Consider the following 18,124-nt stretch of genomic DNA (forward strand, 5'->3'; position numbering starts at 1 on the left):
AGAGAATATCGATTGCCATTCAAACTTAATACTAAAAAGTCATATGTCTTTCACTCTTCAATTTCTTTACTGTTCAAAAATTTGCTTCATTTGACATCTGAACTGAATAAATGTCAATGTACAACTGTATGTATTTTTCATATGTTCTTTATCACTAGTGATCAATTAAAAAATCATTTTGTGTCTTAGTAAATTGAGCTTCTTGAGCCTTTCTCTGGACACTCTTAACATGCTTTTTAAACTGCAGAATGACACAGAGTCTTCTACAACATGCTGCAATACAGTAAAAAATATATTATCTATTCATATTTATCTCCTTTAGATATATACTAAGTATGAACTGTTTGTTTACAACACTGTCTGCAGAAACATGGTCCTGTCCTAAACGTTCAGCTAGCATGGAGAAAGTTGTATTGACATCACATCTTACATCTGACAATGGCCAAGTACTAAAGACGAAAAAGCAAAATCCCTAAGTGAAAGACAGTAATTGCAGTGCTCACCAGTTGGTGAAAATGGCTGATTTTCTATCGCCATTTCCATTTGAGTGGTTTACACCATGCAGCTGGGCAAGGTGTAACAGACAGACTGCAAAGACGAGATAAATTGACAGTTTCAGAGCAATCACATCTTGCAAATATAACTACATGGAAATGAAACTGAGGCCTGAATTTTATGGTTGCAGCTTGGATTTGCCTCTGCAAGCTACACATACAGCCTTCACAAATCAGGTAATTATATGAACACTTTGTACTGCCCTCTTCTCTCATGTTGAAATGATCAGTGGTATGATCTGAGTTCATGAAGCATCGTTTTGAGGTGAGAGAAGAGGGTGCTACAAGGTGTCCAAACCATGGAACGTATTCTGACTGATAAACTACTGTCATTAGAATAATTTCAAAAGTAAAGTCACAGAAGAGGGATTACTGGTCCAAAAAGCACTGCTTTCCAACAGCAGCAGTCCATATTTGATGGATTTCTGATACCTAAATACTAAATGTACTTTTAATTATTTTACATTAATCATTCATTTTATATTAATCATTTTATTTGTATGCATTGAAGTACACTGATATTAATTTACAGTGCAAGAGTCATTGCAAGAGTAAAGATTTTACAACTCGCTTCATCCCAGGCCAAGGTTATTTTGCTAAGCCTAAAATTTAAATGATTTCAAAAAGAGACAATGCTCAATTTAGAGACTGATACTACACTGGGTTTGTCCTATTTTTATTCTCCACAAAATGCAACTTCTGATGATTACTCAATATCTATGAATAATTTGCAGAGTTTTAAAATAATTTTTCTATTAATCTGTCACAAGCCACGAAACTTGACATTTTCACCATGCTGAGTACATGAAAGTTGCCAGCTTTGCCTGCCATGCAAATAAGGCTCTTAATCACAGTATTTAAAAGAACAAATGATACAAGTGCTGTTATTTTTTACAGCAAAAAAGTGTTTGGGCCCTGAGAGAGTGGGAAAATGGTCTCAAAACACTGCTTATATGTACAGTGATTTTTCTTTCACTCCCTAAAGACTAAGCTAAAAGACAAAAAAATATAGGTCATTAAAAGAAAAAGTAACTGTATTTTATTTATATTACCATTCTTCTTTATACCTTTTAGTTTGTCTGGTACACAAACAGCAGACTGCTTTAATTTTTAGTCAAAAGTATTCATTGCATTTTACTAACTTCATGTTTATTTAATCACTAGGCACCTATGTTAATGGAATCTGTTGAAATCTCATGTAAAATTTGTCAACTAGAATGATAATTAATGAAGAGCAGGACTCACATTAGGACTTTTCCAGGGGTAAAACTTCAACACGCACATAGCTTTGACAGGAGCCAAATAGGACACAAAATCAGGATTAGGTAGCAGAAGGCCAAAAATCCAAACTTTACTACAGCCTCAATTAAAAAAGTTACAAAACTCTAAGTGATACATCCCGTTTGTCCTCTTAAGAACTTCTTGATAAAGAGATTTGTTCTCAAGCTTCCCCTGTCAGCTGTGAGGTTGAGACATTTGCTTTGCAAGAGGGGCACTGCAAGGGGAATTTATTGGGTGCTTTTTGTCACACCTATAGATCTATATTTGCTCCAGCTGCCTTTATGACTCCTAAGGAATACAAACCCTTCCACAAGCAGGTCATGGTGCAGGTCATGGGCCTGGATATGAAATATTTATTTGCTAGGGTGTAAAAAAAAAGTACAGAGAAATTATTTCTCTTTTTCAGATGGGTCCCCAGGTCTGTAATATTCATGCAATCCATCCATCCATCCAGATGACAAAGAGAAAGAAAAAAAGTGTGTGTTTGCATATGTAGGATAATCAGATAGTGAAGGAATGGAAGATCAAGAAAGACATAGACATAAGTTTAATTCAATATATTTCTTATAAGGTACTATTCTTTTAAACAAATCTCTACATGATAACATATCTCTATTTCTAATACTAGCTGTTCTATTTGTGGACCAAGCTTTAGTTCAAGAGTGAGAATCACAGTTCTCTGTTTCTATTCTCAGAACTGTCACCAAATTGTGTACCATTTCAGGGAAAATCAAGAAAACTTGTATTTCAATGCACTATTCTGTAGAATGGAAATTATTACCTGTTAATAATATGTGAAATGTTATGCAAATGAAATGCAAAGACACATATTCGGCGACTTGCTTCAAACAAGGGAGTATAACCTGTCTATCCTATAATGTTATGTATTCTTATTTTATTAAAATGGTATTCTCAGTCACACAGAAGGATGAGTGGTAGAGAACTATGAAGTTAAAAAACCTTCTCTTGAGTAGGGACTTATGAGTACATGGAAACGTATCTGTAACACTGGATTTCATTATGCTTTTGATTCCAAAAGTGCAAATCCTCTGATTTAATGAGATGAAATGTAGTAATGGAAAGTCAAACTTCGTACATTTTTATTTATAAGAGTCTCCCTAGATTTGTATGGTCTTTCTGTTTTGTCACCTAGAATTCATAAAATGCTGCAGGCCAAAACCCTTCTTGTTATTTTAATGTATTTTTATATTTTTCTAGCAGGAAAGTTACAGTGGAGAAGGCAAAACGACGTTGGTTATATGCACATTTATTAAAGCACACAAAATATATTGTACCTCATGGGAAAAAGCCACAAGACTAATGTAATGCTAAGGCTGAGAAATCACTCAATTTTAAGTAAAGGAATGCATACTTGAAACTTCCACCTTATTTTTGCTTCCTTATCCTCATTCCTTTAAAATCAATGTATATTTATATTATAAATTAGTTGTCAAATAAGACAATATGTACCAGAAAACACAATGTAATTTTTATAAAAGCCTGCATGCAATGAGTTACAGCAGTACTTTTTTCAGACAATTTGCTTGCTAGACTCATTAAATCTGTGGAAGAAGTCAAGTTTGAATAAAAGTGGTTCCATTATTTCTGAGTTATGCTTTTATAACACTTTAAACAAGGTTATGCCAAATAGATCTAGTCCATTGGTTTCCTATTTAAAATCAAAGAACAAATGACAAATACTGCTCAACTTTTTTGAAAGTTAAATCTTTTTATGAAGACTAAGCATAGCAAAGTTCAAATTGAAATAAAAATTTTGCCTAATTTCTGGATGACAAATGGAATGGAAATAAAAAATCAATCTGTTACTATTTTACACTAAAGCACCTTAAGGAGAATTGCATGGACTGTATGTTTTTTCATAAACACAATATTAAAACATTTCTCTCAGTATATCTAAATGGCATAGGTGGTAGAATCCAGAATCTACTAATCTAGAAAAAAAAGCAAGGATATTAATCCACAGGTGTTCAACATACATCACAAGAAAAGATTAATCGCACCAAATGATGGAGAAAAGAATCATGGGGAATCTGTATTTTAAGAGGAAGGTTTACAGATACAAACCTAACAAGACTTTGTGTTCTCTGTCCCACTACTACTCAGCAGTCAAATAATTCTCTCTCACGCACTATCCTGCCTCTCAAGATACCAATAATTTCCTGAGATGTTCACCTTTAGAGCATACATATACCACATGTCATAATCCATCAGCATGATGAAGTGAAAATACCAAGTAATGTTCCAGTGTTTAGGTTCTGGATGACTGAATATGATTAACTGGCTGATTGAGTTTTTCAGGTGTTAGAAAAATAACATGACAAACAATGAACAAAACCTATATAGCATGATTAGAACACTACAGCCAATGCACATGTTCATTATAGGTGAGGATGGGAGCTCTACTTATCAGTGTGCTGCCCAACACTTCCAATCCAAACACATTTAAAGCTTCTCCAAACGTTCACTACCTGGTTTGATTTTCAGACAGTTTCCTCAGTTTCAGGTTTTTTCACAGGGACGGTTGGCTGGCTTTTCAAATTGTATTTATTCCAGCCCAAACATTTAGCTCTTCCTAAGAACAAAGATAATGATAGGCATCACTTGGTCATGTAAGGCTTCTGTGAAACGGAAGAGGAAAATGTCTGTAACTCCACTACTTGAAAAGAAAGATTTGAAGTATGGCATGAATGTGCTTGTGGCTGTCCTTGAGATAAGCTTTCCAAAGTCAAGCTTTTTTTAAATCACTGTTTAAATAAAAATATGTAAAAACCATTGTTGACACTATAGGACATATGATAGTATAGCAAGAAAAAACAAGTTTGACTTACATCATATCTAGATGTGCAGTCTTTCTTTTCAAAGTGTTTTTTTCGATAGGATCCCTGACATCCAAGGATGAATGTTGGTTAAGTAGTGGAGAAGAGAAATATTTTCAGGGGCCTCAACTTCATTTTTATCAGATTCATTAAATATATGTTGTAAATAAAGTATGGACTATGAAGATGTAGAGGTCCTACCGTTACTTTGAATTCTGCCTGGTACCATCTGGTTCTGCCTCAGATTCAGACTCAGTTCATTTGGAGGCAAGTCATTTCAGACAGTTTTTATTACAGACTCAGCACTACTGCCTAAACTGAAAGCTGATTTCTGGGACTGACAAACACTCAGAATGGTAATTGAAATCAGTGAAATTTCTGTTTCAGTCAGTGAAGTTCTTTACAGGAGAGACTGAATAAGCAATACTCTGAGACACCAGACTGGACACCTCATATTAGCAAATGCTTTGACATTAATCTCTTCATGCATAAATCCAGCTCTGCATGGTCCTAATAATACCCCATATCTCATGTGAGCTAAGCAGATCAATTCATGTTTGTCAAGCGTTTTGATAGTGTCATGAAGAGCACCATAGGAAAAAACCAAAACAAGAGGAAATGGGTTTTCTGACCTCAAAGCAGGATTTGAATAATGAGCAATAAATCAAGCCTGAAGCCACATGTTGAACAATGAGAATAAAATGAAACACTGAAGAGCTGTTTGTTAACAGAGCATTTTATTTTCTGCATATAGAATAAGGCAGAGGGTTGTAGAAAAAGACATAGATATGATAAAATATTTCCAAAATATATCATATTCAGTCTTCACCAAAAGATTGATATTTTTGGTCAGGTGAACAAAAAAACCCCAAAAAACAAAAACAAAACAAAAAAACCCACACAGACTTGCATTCAATTAAAAAATTTTGTTTTGTTCATTCTTATAACTGAAAGAAAAGCACTTTCCTTATTCAACAAACTTTGTTAAATTTTGAAGCTAGTTGTTACTTTAAATTTAAAGATTATAGTGTTTTCTCTGCAAAATGTCAAACCACACTGCTGTGGCTGCTACAAATTTTGAAACATATTTTTCAGCTGAAGCCTCCATGCAGTTTCCATAAACATCTTTGGTTAAACTGAATGTTCATTTTGCATACAACAAACTATTCAAGTAAAAAACTGAATTCACCTCTAGACTCAGTCTGGGTAGAAACAGTGGTCACATGAAAGCTGAACAACCAGTTTAAAGCTTAGGAGTTGAACTTTTAGACTCTAAAGGATCAATGAATTACTGTTGGGTTTGGTTGTACAGTATAGATGCAACATGGTAAGGGAGTATTGGTTAAGTAGCTTTGAAATCCAAGACATGATATTAGATAATCAGAAACAGCTTTTTAAACTTGAAAAAAATATTTATGTTAGCATTTGAAATCTACAAAAGCTCAAGTATCCTGTTCATCCCTAACATTATGTATATAGATATATATAGATATATATACCTGTTTAAATAGGTATTTTTGTTACACTTCAAAACAAAAGCAACAGAGATTAATGTAATTTTCTGGAATTAATATCAAGTGCTCTGCTACAGGTTTTCCACTGAAAAATTAGATATGGAAATGGACACATCTGTTGGTCAAACAGGTTTCCTGAAAGGACAGTTCTTTGCATACTTCAATGGTAACAGGGAAAATTATATAAAGCTAAAGACAGAAATAAGAAGGAAATGAGAAAAAAAAAATAGTGCTACTTCTGCATTCAGCAAAGAATGTCATATTCACCTGAAAATCTCACTTTTAAATGGAGGCTGAGAATGGTAGAATATGCAGTCTGAAATACTATGAAATCAGAACAATGGGTTTTTTTCCACACAAAGATATTCAGCTAAGCTTAGAAACCCCCTCTTATCAATGTTCTCAGTAAACATCCCAACCATGACAACATTAAATAAAAATACAGAAATCATTCATTTTCTCACCAGAAAGTAAGTAATGTATGATCTAATTTGGGGGCTTTAAACCTAGATTCTGAGTATCCTTTCCACTACTCTCACAGTTTAGCTTACAGATTTTATTATTTTTATTATATTTCACAGAATCACAGAATGGTATGCTTCCTGATAATCTCTTGTGGTTTTAAGTTTACTTAAGTACTGTAATTACATGAAGGTCAATGTTGCAGATTGCAGAGTGGTAAAATAATTTTATTTTTAAATAAATATAAACCCTCCTAACACTACTACTCATCTGACTTCAATCCATGATACCAGTCCAACAATCAATCACCAGGGGCATTGGACACCCTTAATTAGATTATAAAATCATAACTATAGTCATTTTACGTCTGCTTGCATAATTACATCAGCATGCTAATATTCTTTTAATGGTCTCTAATGATGTAATAAGAAATAATGGAATTTATTTGACAGCTACATAACCATTAACAAAACATATTAAGCATAACTATTACTTCCATAAAGATTCAGGCTGTATCCAAAAGTGACAGCTAACAGCTAACATGTTGGATCTTTTCTTCAACTCTGAAATATTTCTAATTATGAGTTCCCCAAATCTATTACCACTCATTTGCTTCACAGGGTGAGCAAAGTTTATGTCAATACAAACTTGACAACAAACCAACTGTAGAAGTAGACAGAACACTCTGGGAGTCAAGCCTCAGGCTATACTCTGAATTTCAGGCCAGGGGTTAAAATTGGCAGGATTGTGAAGAAAAGAAGATACGATAAACTGATTACTACCATGCATCAACTAATCAAGACTAACAGGGGGTTTGGTAGGTGTATATGGCAAAAGCAATTGTTCACTTACTAAACTCCAAAGTATAGGAAAGACTAAAATATAGGGAAGAACAAAAGATATTTGCAGACAAAACTCGCTAAAGGTATTAACATATTTGTGAAAGAGGCCCTTTGAAGCTATTTTTTTTCAGAGAAAAGGACAAGAAACTCTTGAGAATTTAAAGAACTTTAGAACTCACCACTCATCATCTCTCTTCAGTTCTTAACTTGTTCATATTGAATGTGATGTCTTTGTCTATATACTCAAATTAACCCTGTGATTCTCATTAACATGTCTTTGACATCTTTGGCTTACATTGTTAAAAAACTCAGGCCTACACTGTTACTTTCTTGTCACTAAGAATTCTTGGACGAAAAAAAGAGAACTGAGAATTTTACACCAAGCTAACTTAGGTTGGAGTTCAAACTAGACTTTTAAAAAATTGAATTACTAAGAGAAAGAGTATGTTTAATTGCCAGTAAAATAAAAGAATTTAAATCACTCATCTAATAACACATCACCCATGTGGCCAGATCCACATTTCTTTAGAATTCCATCAGTTTAACTGAGTCAAAGCTTAAATAACAAAAATTTATTGTGGATTAAATCTTTACTAACTTGAGATTTGGGATAATCTTTCACAGATTTATAGATCTTTCAAAAAGGCAAAGATTCTTGGTTTTGTTGATAGAATACTTGGTCCTGTTTGGAGCTACTGTCATTCAAAGCACATTTTTATAATATCAACTGTACAATCTAGGTCCTTTTGGTATGACTACATGATTATACATTAATGGACAGGAAATAACCAGTCTCCCTAATGCTGCACATTACAAAAAAATAAAGAAGAAAAAAACATTGTTCATAGCTAGCTATATCACTGGAGGGATATTTTTCATTAGAGAATGAATCTGCACCCTGCCAATTGCAATGTTGTTGTGATATATCAAATAGTGAAAAATAACCAAGAGGCTTTATGCTAACAATTAAAAAGGTAGGTGAAAGTGCTCTTGTACTGTAAATGAATTAAGTTAATGAAGCAGAACCCGTTGATTCCAGCAGAGAAATTGTTCCATGGGATTACCCCTTTAAATGTGCGGTAGACTTTATCTGCTACTATTCAGAGTCAAGGTTGTAAATTGTGTTTACAAGGAAGACCACATAATATTATCTTTTTTTTATAATTTAAAAATTCAGTTTTCATAAAAAATACATTCCATAAAATACAAGCAAAAAAGCTTTCATCAGGAGAAAGAATATTTCTAGCAAAGAAAATATGGGAGTATTTTTCTCCTAAACAATTAAATCCAAAATGCCTGCCATTTCTCAGATTTCTGAAAAGATTTTCTCACCACTAGTCTTTTTCTATTATACAGTAATAGAAGGGGTAGATTTTGATTTTTACTAAATAATAAGAAATGCTTCCACTAAAGATGAAACATCTTCCTACTATGGTTTAAATCACAGTATTAAATGATGAATTACATTCACTGGAAATGAAGGTTAAACAAAAGCTGATGGCAGCACAAGTAAGGCTGAGAAAGATGCTGTACTTCAGCAACTTGACTCATGATCCAAAATAAACAGCCACAAACCCTTTGAAACATAGGCAGGAACTGGATTCTACCCAGACACCAGTTATTTTCTGTGCACCAAGATGTGACTTCTTTCCAGCAAGCTGTCAAAACCCTCCCACAGCTGGCCCTTCTTTTCCATCACTTTCTATCAAACTATTTTTATTTTTTTTAAGTTTATGAAGTAATCGTTATTACCATAATTATTTCATAAAATCCCCAATCTCAAAATTTTTAGCAGACATAGCAAATCATAGCCTCCTAGTTCAGGAGATTAACATGCACAGCATTCATTAGTATGAATCGTATGAAGAAAAAGAGTTGCTTGACATGTCTGAACTCCTTGTACTTGTCAAATGAGCAGGTGACCAAGCAGCACAGCCTAGGGTGCCTTGTGCTAAGCTCAAAGCTAGAGACCCAAGTTCTTATACATCTCTGTTGTCACTTGCCCACTCAGTAATGCTGAGTATAATGATCCTTCACAATACTTTCGTTACTTAGAAACCATTAAATAAGGTCGGTAATGTTTTTACAGCACTTTGAACATATTATTTTACCCTACAGAAGCATAGGAAAAATTAAATCTTTATAATTCTTTCAAAATAATTTCTTCCTGTTTGTAGGGAATGTTATAAAGATCATTGCGATATTCTTTTTTGTCTTTCGCATGCTCTCATTAAATTTGACATTAAAAAGTAGATATTTCCTTGTAAAACAAACTATTCAAAAATAATGAGAAATTCAGTAAAATAAAAAGGGGCAAATTCCATGTACATACTTAACATCATCGAAGGAGTTCATCTGCAGCTTCAGAAGATCTGCCACTTCCTTTATTAACTCCAAGCCCTTTTCCACACTCAGGGGGCTGTTGAAAGGGAGCAAGAAAACAGAGCATTAAAGAAATGGAACCCATCAATACTTGAGAGGCTAAAAGTCCCAAAAGAGTTATCACCTTGGCCTCTTAGAGTCTGAAAGCCACCACTAACTGTATTCCTGTCACATAGTGATCGTGATATCAAGGGAATTGGGATCAGGTGCTTCTTCAGGCATGATGAATCACCTGAATTTTCCAGCAATAAGACAAACAATAAGGTGTAAATGGAATTGTTAGGAAGTGTAATGGGCCCATGATGCAGCAACCAGTTCATCTCAGTCCTCAATAAAAAATGTAATAAAGTAAAAGGACAGAAAGAGAGAAAAGGATTGACGAGACAAGGAGGGAAACAAACAATGAAAGTCAAATTGCAGGCTCAGTATCAAATGGACAAGGGAAAAGCATATTTTTAAATTCATTAGTTTAAAAATGAATCTTCATCCAGTGAAAGGATACAAAATTATTATGGATTTGAAGATAAACAATGGAGTAAGGCACACAGTCCAGAGGACACTGATTAGATACACAGGATTTAGTTTGGCGTGTGCATGCACTGCTAACAGAACCTGCTTTAAATCTTTTTAACCTTTGTCAGTGCCACATTTACATTTTTTAATTTAGAAAACAGGTTGCAATCAAGCCTAACACAAGAGGACTGCTATCGTTTAGAAAGGGACTTATCTAGATACAAAATTTATATTTGCATAAATTAGAGTTATTAAAGTTATTAAAACTGTAAAGATGCATTAAGAACAACATCCTGTCCCAAATATACTGATCATACCTTGATTAATCATTGTCCAGTACTGTGGAATCAAAGTATTAAGAAAGTAAAAGACAAGGAAATGATGAATGGCATCCTGGGATGCATCAAGAGTTTGGCCAGCAGGTCGAGGGAGGTTCTTCTCCCCCTCTACTCTGCCCTGGTGAGGCCTCATCTGGAGTCCTGTGTCCAGTTCTGGGCTCCTCAGCTCAAAAGGGACAGGGAAGTGCTGGAGAGAGTCCAGTGCAGGGACACCAAGATGATCAGGGGAATGGAACATCTTTCATACGAGGAAAGGCTGTGGGAACTGGGGCTGTTTAGTCTGGAGAAGAGGAGATTGAGGGGAGATCTTATTAACATTTATATATATCTGAAGGGTAAGTGTCAGGTTGGGACATCCCTTTTTTATACAGTAGCTAGCAAAAGGACAAGGGGTAATGAGATGAAGCTGGAACACAAAAAGTTCCACTTAAATATAAGAAAAAACTATTTCACTGTGAGGGTGAGGGAGCCCTGGCACAGGCTGCCCAGAGGGGTTGTGGAGTCTCCTTCCTTTGAGGTCTTCAAGATCCGCCTGGACATGTTCCTATGTGACCTGATCTAGGTGAACCTGCTTCTGCAGGGGAGTTGGACTAGATGATCTCTAAAGGTCCCTTCCAACCCCTACCATTCTATGATAATGTCCAGGGAGAACAGATATAACATACTCATTCTAAATTGTGATTACAGAATTATTCTCAACATTGTTAAAGTTCCAAAGACAGTAAAATTAAACCTTACAAGCTGGATACTCATCTAACCTATGCCTCAGTAAATCAGAAACAACTTTGATGAGACTAACTCGAGGGAGAAAAAGAGTTCTGTATTTTTGCCTTCAAGGATTTCTACGAGAATAGGAGAAGGAGGTGTCAAAAAACTTACGTACTATTAGACATGATCTTTTCAACTGTACTAAGCAGAAAAGACATTTTTTTCAAAGCTCTGCACCAAGGTTATTATTTCTGCTTCACAGTGAAAGTTTTTTAATCTAATTTTATATCATGGTGATCATTGCTATAATTTTATTTATTGTCTGCAATGAACATTATTTATTTATTTATTTATTTCTTTATTGTACTAGGTTCTGCATATACTGCCCTAAGGGCACTCCTATTTAAATAATGGGATGTCTCACGTGGATCTCAGGATGGAATTGTTCAGCCTCCCTTCATGCTACTAACTCAAAATACTCAAGAGACCACCTGTCACACAAGCAGAGGTAGCCCCCTCAAGGCACCAGATAAATTTAGAGTTTTTCTAGATGTCTAAGACAGAAATGTTCTTGTGTGAAAGTAACAAAAGAACCTGATTGTTTCTGTAAGGAAAAAAAGGTACTAGAGATTATTCATAAAACCCCTCCATTTCAAGGACTGACAGTGGGTAGAAATGTGATTATTCCTGTCACTATGAAAGCAGATTGTCACAGTGACTCAGGGGCTTATGTGTTAATTAAATCTCGTCTCCCAAAGATGTTGGCTTAAATTTTATGGAAATTATGGGTGTCAGCAATTGGGCTTTTACTGTAATAGCGGGTCTATGCAGTGGTGCAGGCAAACTCTGCTGCCTACATTGGTGTCATTTTTTTACCAAGGGAGTCTCATTTGTAAAAGCTCAACCTCTTAACTCCCTGCCTACCTCAATTCCCTCCCCTGAGGAAGCATTCTCCAGCTTCACTACAAGGTATTCTGCTACAAGCCAATGTAGCAAGACTAATGAGGGACATAACCAGAGCTCTTTAATACTATAGCCCAACAAGAATGCCAGAAAGTCCGAGCATCCAGGAGTGGTCTTATAACTCTCATCCAATACCAAACTAAAACATATAGGTTCACAAACTCATGTGCAGTTCATTACACCAAGAAATTATCATTGATAATGGCACAGAAAAGCTGCAGCACCAGTATTCTTTACTACCAATACTACTATTGTGGACCACACTATCACATTTGAGTAGTCACATTAAGAATGATTTATTCATATCACAATATTTTCCAATGCAGTTTTTCAAACTTCTAAACACAGCAGTACTGTTTATTACAGTTTGGTGACAGTTGTGTTGTGGAAGAGTTGAGTGTTCAAAATCTTTTGTTCTCTGCATTCTATTTCTGCTTTGCTTTTGTTTAATGTTGCATTTTGCACAGTGTTGCATGATTTGTGCAGTGATTGCCTTTAGTTTTGTTTACACAGAAAGAGTACACCATTCCTACCAGCATATATAAAGAAAACTAGCCACCTTGTAACAGCACCATACACTGACAGCACCCATCTGATTTCAGGTTTAAACAAGGACTGTTGCCAGAAGATAACTTGCAAACATCACCTATTCTCCTGCCTGCAGTACTTTTCCTTTCAAAGGAAAACATTACATAGACTAAGAAAAAAAGACAGAAAATAGTTGTACAGACAAGCAACAAATAGTGATATACTCCAGACAGAAAATACGATAGTAGAAAGAAAACTCTTCTATCAAGGCCAAAGGCTTGGAGGAAAGTTAAGTGTGCAGGTAAGGCTCAGACTACTTTAAACTGTCAAGGTGGTCATTTCAGTTCCCTATAGAAGGGGAGGAGAGAGGGAAACTTCTTTTTGGTGACAGGCCTTGCTGGCACTTTGCAGGAAAACACTGAGTGAGTCTCCTGCCCTGCAGTTTCCAGAAATGCTATAGCACAGGTCCAACTCATATGGATTTTCTTTCAGGAGACTACTAGTATTATTGGGGTGATAACACATTTAAGTACAGCAGTAATGGTGAACCCTTAAAAGAGGAATCACAACTTAAATATGCCTCAGAGATACACAGCATGTACTGGAAAAAACAAACACGGAAAAGGCCCACCCATGGATGCTATTTATCCTTTGCAAGTTCTCCCGAGGCTGGCTAACCCTTTCTATGTCAAAGAAAATTAATGGCTCCCGTAGTGTCTTTCTTGATTTTAACACTACTTTTTTGATTGCCTTGAAGGTCACCCGCGATCTAGATGTTGGCCTTAGGGAGAATAAACTGTTGGATGGCATAGCACCTTTTTACAGATGACAAAGCTGCTGCCAGCTGAGATCCTGAGGTACTGGTTACTTTGGGTTTACTACCATTGCTTTCATTTCACTTGCTGTAGATTTCTCTTTTGCGTCTTCTTTCAACTGTGCTAAGATATGGTAATAGCAGCTAAATCAAAATGCGATACATCTCACACCTTAAAATAATCCTTTTGAGGTCCTTTTTCGGCTCCAGTTCTCTACAGCTTGGAAGATATAAAGAGAGTCAGAAAGTATAGAAAAATCATGTATAACTAAGTTCCTTCCACTGCTTTATCTTCTAATGTCATCTCTATATGTGTGTGCGAGCCTAAATATCATTTTTCAGTTGAACAGATTCAGACTTTGCTGAATCAGTAGCAGAACTCTATCTCAGATGTCAATCTCAATCTCATATTATTTGTAGAATATACTTTGTTTGACAGGTTAATGAGAATGAAAAAATAAATGGAGAATGAAATATAAATATTTCCTTTGAGGTTTATGTAGATATTTATAGTTTTAAAGTCTGGCAGAGTGTCATCTACAAAATATTTCACTTCTGCTTTGTTTAATCTCACTTTTCAGGGCACAGCTCTTGCACTAAAGTAGTTATACCTGCTGGAGCATATGGTTTATATCTCTGCTAAAAACAGCCAATGTTATATAGTAGTGCTACATTATCCCTTCAGATGAAGTGACTTCCCAGCTCAGTGCAAGACTCTGATGTCATGACTTAAAATCATGACATAACGATGAAAACTTCCCTATCCATTTTAACCATGTGGAAAAAGAAAACAAAGTCTGAGCTAAAATGATCATGAGCCAATTAGCTCTCTGTAACTTCACCAGGAGCTTTAGCCGACAAAAAAAAAGCACAAATCAAAATCACATCTGGGCTATAAGGTTATTTTCATTAGAGATTAATCTGAAAGTATAAGAATAAATATCTCTAAACTTTAATGTGAGCTGCTGAGCACTTCTGAAAATTAGGGTAATCCATGTAAATGCTCAGGAGTGGATTTGGGAGCCCGACTTCATGCGATTGTTTGTTAAAATGTTTCTATAACGTGTACTCAACATTGAATACAGGTAAATTAGACTATCTGGTAAAAATAATATTCTGTATCTTTCAATATATAGATCCCTCCCAGTGAAGGAGCTAAAACCATAAATATTTTAAGGAAAAATCTACTTACAGAGGTAATTTAAATCACAGAACATTGGATTATAATCTTCCTCTACTATTATCTATTAAAGATTTCACTTTTCATTTGCTCACTATACAAGAAAACTACATTGATGAGGAGTCATTTTTAAAAGCTGATCCCAGAGATTTGGCACAACTTAGAACAATCCCATTAAGTGATTTTCTTCTCAGTCACTGCTCCAAAATATACAGGACTTGCCAGACTTTTTTTTAAATCTGTCTATACAGTCCCACTGTCTTGAGTGATTTTATATATGTGAGAGAATATCTGTTGCTGAATGAATTATGAATGAGGAACAGAATATATTTTCATCTGGAACAGGCCTATCAAGTTATGCTGGTCAAGATATCTTCCTGACCTTCAGTTTCACTATCCGTAAAATGAAGTCAATGACACTGCCTTTGTTGAATGCCTGTACTGTTATAGTTAGTACTGTTATATAAAAGACCTTTATTATTTGACTTGCATCCATCTTTATCTAGGAATAAAAGGAGCAGCACTATTGGCTGAATCTAAAAGCTATATATATTTTTTTCCACCTAATATAGGGAAGATGTTGTAGTACCAAACACCATGTAACCCCAAAATTAATTTTTAGTTAAAAAAAATCTCTTATTACCCCATCAACCTTTTTTTTTCTTTTTTTTTCTTTTTTTTTTTTTTTCCCAAACCTTTTCAGCATAGGGGATCTGACAGGCTTTAGAACACATCTGGCAGATTTTAGAGCATACTTAAGAGCACCTGGATCCAGGTGAATATAACTTCTCCCTCACTGGTTAGTAACCTTGTTAAATGCCTGCTGTGGGCAAATGGAGTAAGAGGCAAGAGTCTTATGGACTAGACATGCCTGACAAATGGTCAGTTAGACCACTCCAACAAAAGAGTAGTGCTGGAAATTGGATGCTGATCTCAAGAACCAGTTCGGTTTGTAGTGGTTTTACCTGGGCCAGGTTTTTGGTAATGGGGAGTGCTACAGAGGTGGCTTCTTTAAACAAAGATATGCCAGAAGCTTACCCTGCAGCTGACAGGGCTAATGTCAGTCAATTCTAAGATGGACCTGCAGCTGACAAGGCCCAGCCAATTATTGACTCAGGTAACACCTCTGTGAATTTGAGAAGTTGCTGCACAGTTTCTGAACTGCAGCAGCAACAGGGAGTGAGAATGTGAAAACATCTCCACAGACACCAAGGTCAGTGCAGAAGGAGGGAGAGGAGGGTGCTTAGGCCCTGAAAGAAAGACTCCCCTGTGACCTGTGCTGCAGCCCATGGTGAGGCAGCTGTGCCCCTGCAGTTCATGGAGGACACTGGGAAGCAGAGACCCACTCGCAGCCCGTGGAGGACTCCACACCGGAGCAGGTGGATGCCTGAAGGAGGCTGTGACCCCGTGGGAAGCTCCCCCTGGAGCAAGTTCCTGGCATGACCTGGGAACCTGTGGGGAGAGAGGAGCCCACAACAGAGCAGGTTTGCTGTCAGGACTTGTGATCCTGTGAGGGACTCGGACTAGAGCAGTCAGTGCCTGAGGATTGTTCTCCCAGTGGATGACCCACAATGGGTCAATGTGTGAGGAGTTGCCCCTGTGGGAGGCGCCATGCTGGAGCAGTTCATGAGGAACTGTAGCCCATGGGAAGGACCCATGCTGTAGAAGTTCATCAGGGACTGTCTCCCGTGGGGAGTGTGAGGAGTGGGCAGTGAGGAGGCCTCTCCCTGAGAAGCAGCAGCGGCAAAGTCCATCTGTAATGAACTGACCACAAACCCCCAACCCCCATCCCCTGCACCACTGAGGGGGAAGGAAGGAGAATCCTGGAGGAGGGAGGGGTGGGGGAAGGTGTTTTAAGATTTGGGTTTATTTCTCATCTCCCTGTTCTGATGGTTAATAAATCAAACCTTTTTCATCCTAAGTTGAATCTGTTTTGTCCATGACACTAATTGCTGAGCAATCTCTCTGTCCTTATCTTGACTTACAAACCTCTCCTTATATTTCTCTCTCTCCTGTCCAGTTTAGGAGCAGGAGTGATATTACGACTTGGTGGGCACCTGGCACCCAGCCAGGGCTAAACTACCACAAGCTTTATACTGCAATCATCCAAACAATGCCACATTTCCAAGAAATTCCCAAGATAAACTACAAATGTGATGAGTGAGAACAACAACTTTGAATCATGAACTGTTTTTGAACTGGACCTAATGATTTATGCATTCAAGAATCAATATTCCCCTTCTGGTTAAAGAACAAGAAAGAAACATGTAAATGAAGGAACAAGGGGAGTTCTGCAGGGAGCAACACTGGCATCATGGCCAGCTCTGCATGCTGAGCTAAATGGAGATCAAACTCTAATAAAAGCCAGTAGGCAATGTCAGAGGGAACAAGAGGAAAAACAGAAGTAAACAATGATGAAAACTATATGTTCTGTATTTCCTAACATGTCTGTCAAAGTAATCCCATAAACTGATCCATTTTGGTAGTGAAAAATCGGATCCAGTTATACAGATGGCTTGATTGCTAGCATTTGCCAAGCCTGCTTCCAGACCAAGAAGAGTAACACGTAGCTCAGTGTTACACTGAGGTTATGTCAGTCTCGTAAGCAGTTGCTCTCATTTGCTTTTCCTCCTCCCAATTGCCAAGTGTCTTCGGAAACTCACTTACTGAACTCTGAAATGCTCCCTTAGTGCCATCATTCAAATTATGTATTGTCTTTACCAGACTGTACCTAGTGCCCTTCCAATACTCTGTTTAGCAATTGTAATGCAGCACTATAATGGACACCCAGTCAGCCCTGTCAGATTAGTTCAATTGAATCATTTTCTGCAAAAATGAAGAATAATCTACAGTACAGAAATAGGCTTGACATTGGAATTGCACTTCTTAAATCTAGTGTCAGTCTAATCCGTAGTGAAAACTTAAGTAAGGTAGGGTTCAATCCACCTAAAATTTGCTTAAATCGGGGCACAGGCAATGAAGGCCAGTTTGCCCATTTTTAAGAGTGCTAAACACTGCATTAAAATTGCAAGGCATTTCTTTACGGCTTGAAAGTTGCCTGAGCGCTTAACTACAGTCCTCCTGGTAGTATCAGAAAGTGCACTTTTTGAGGAGGTAAATGTCACTCATACACAGCCTTTCTTTTGCTATCCAAACTCAAGTACAGTGGCATCTCTATTTCCCCTGGAGAAGACTCAGAAATTTGGTT

General features: G+C 36.6%; 1 protein-coding gene across 1 annotated transcript in view; it reads right to left on the reverse strand.

The window, feature by feature from the left end:
- Positions 1-18,124, reverse strand: part of PTPRN2 (protein tyrosine phosphatase receptor type N2) — a 656,903-nt gene that overhangs the window by 363,117 nt on the left and 275,662 nt on the right. The window contains exon 10 of the mRNA XM_061996660.1: positions 9,823-9,909. Coding sequence (XP_061852644.1) covers positions 9,823-9,909 — 87 coding nt within the window. The remainder of the gene's footprint in view (positions 1-9,822; positions 9,910-18,124) is intronic.

This window comes from Colius striatus, chromosome 5 (assembly GCF_028858725.1).
Source record: "Colius striatus isolate bColStr4 chromosome 5, bColStr4.1.hap1, whole genome shotgun sequence".
NCBI lineage: Eukaryota > Metazoa > Chordata > Aves > Coliiformes > Coliidae > Colius > Colius striatus.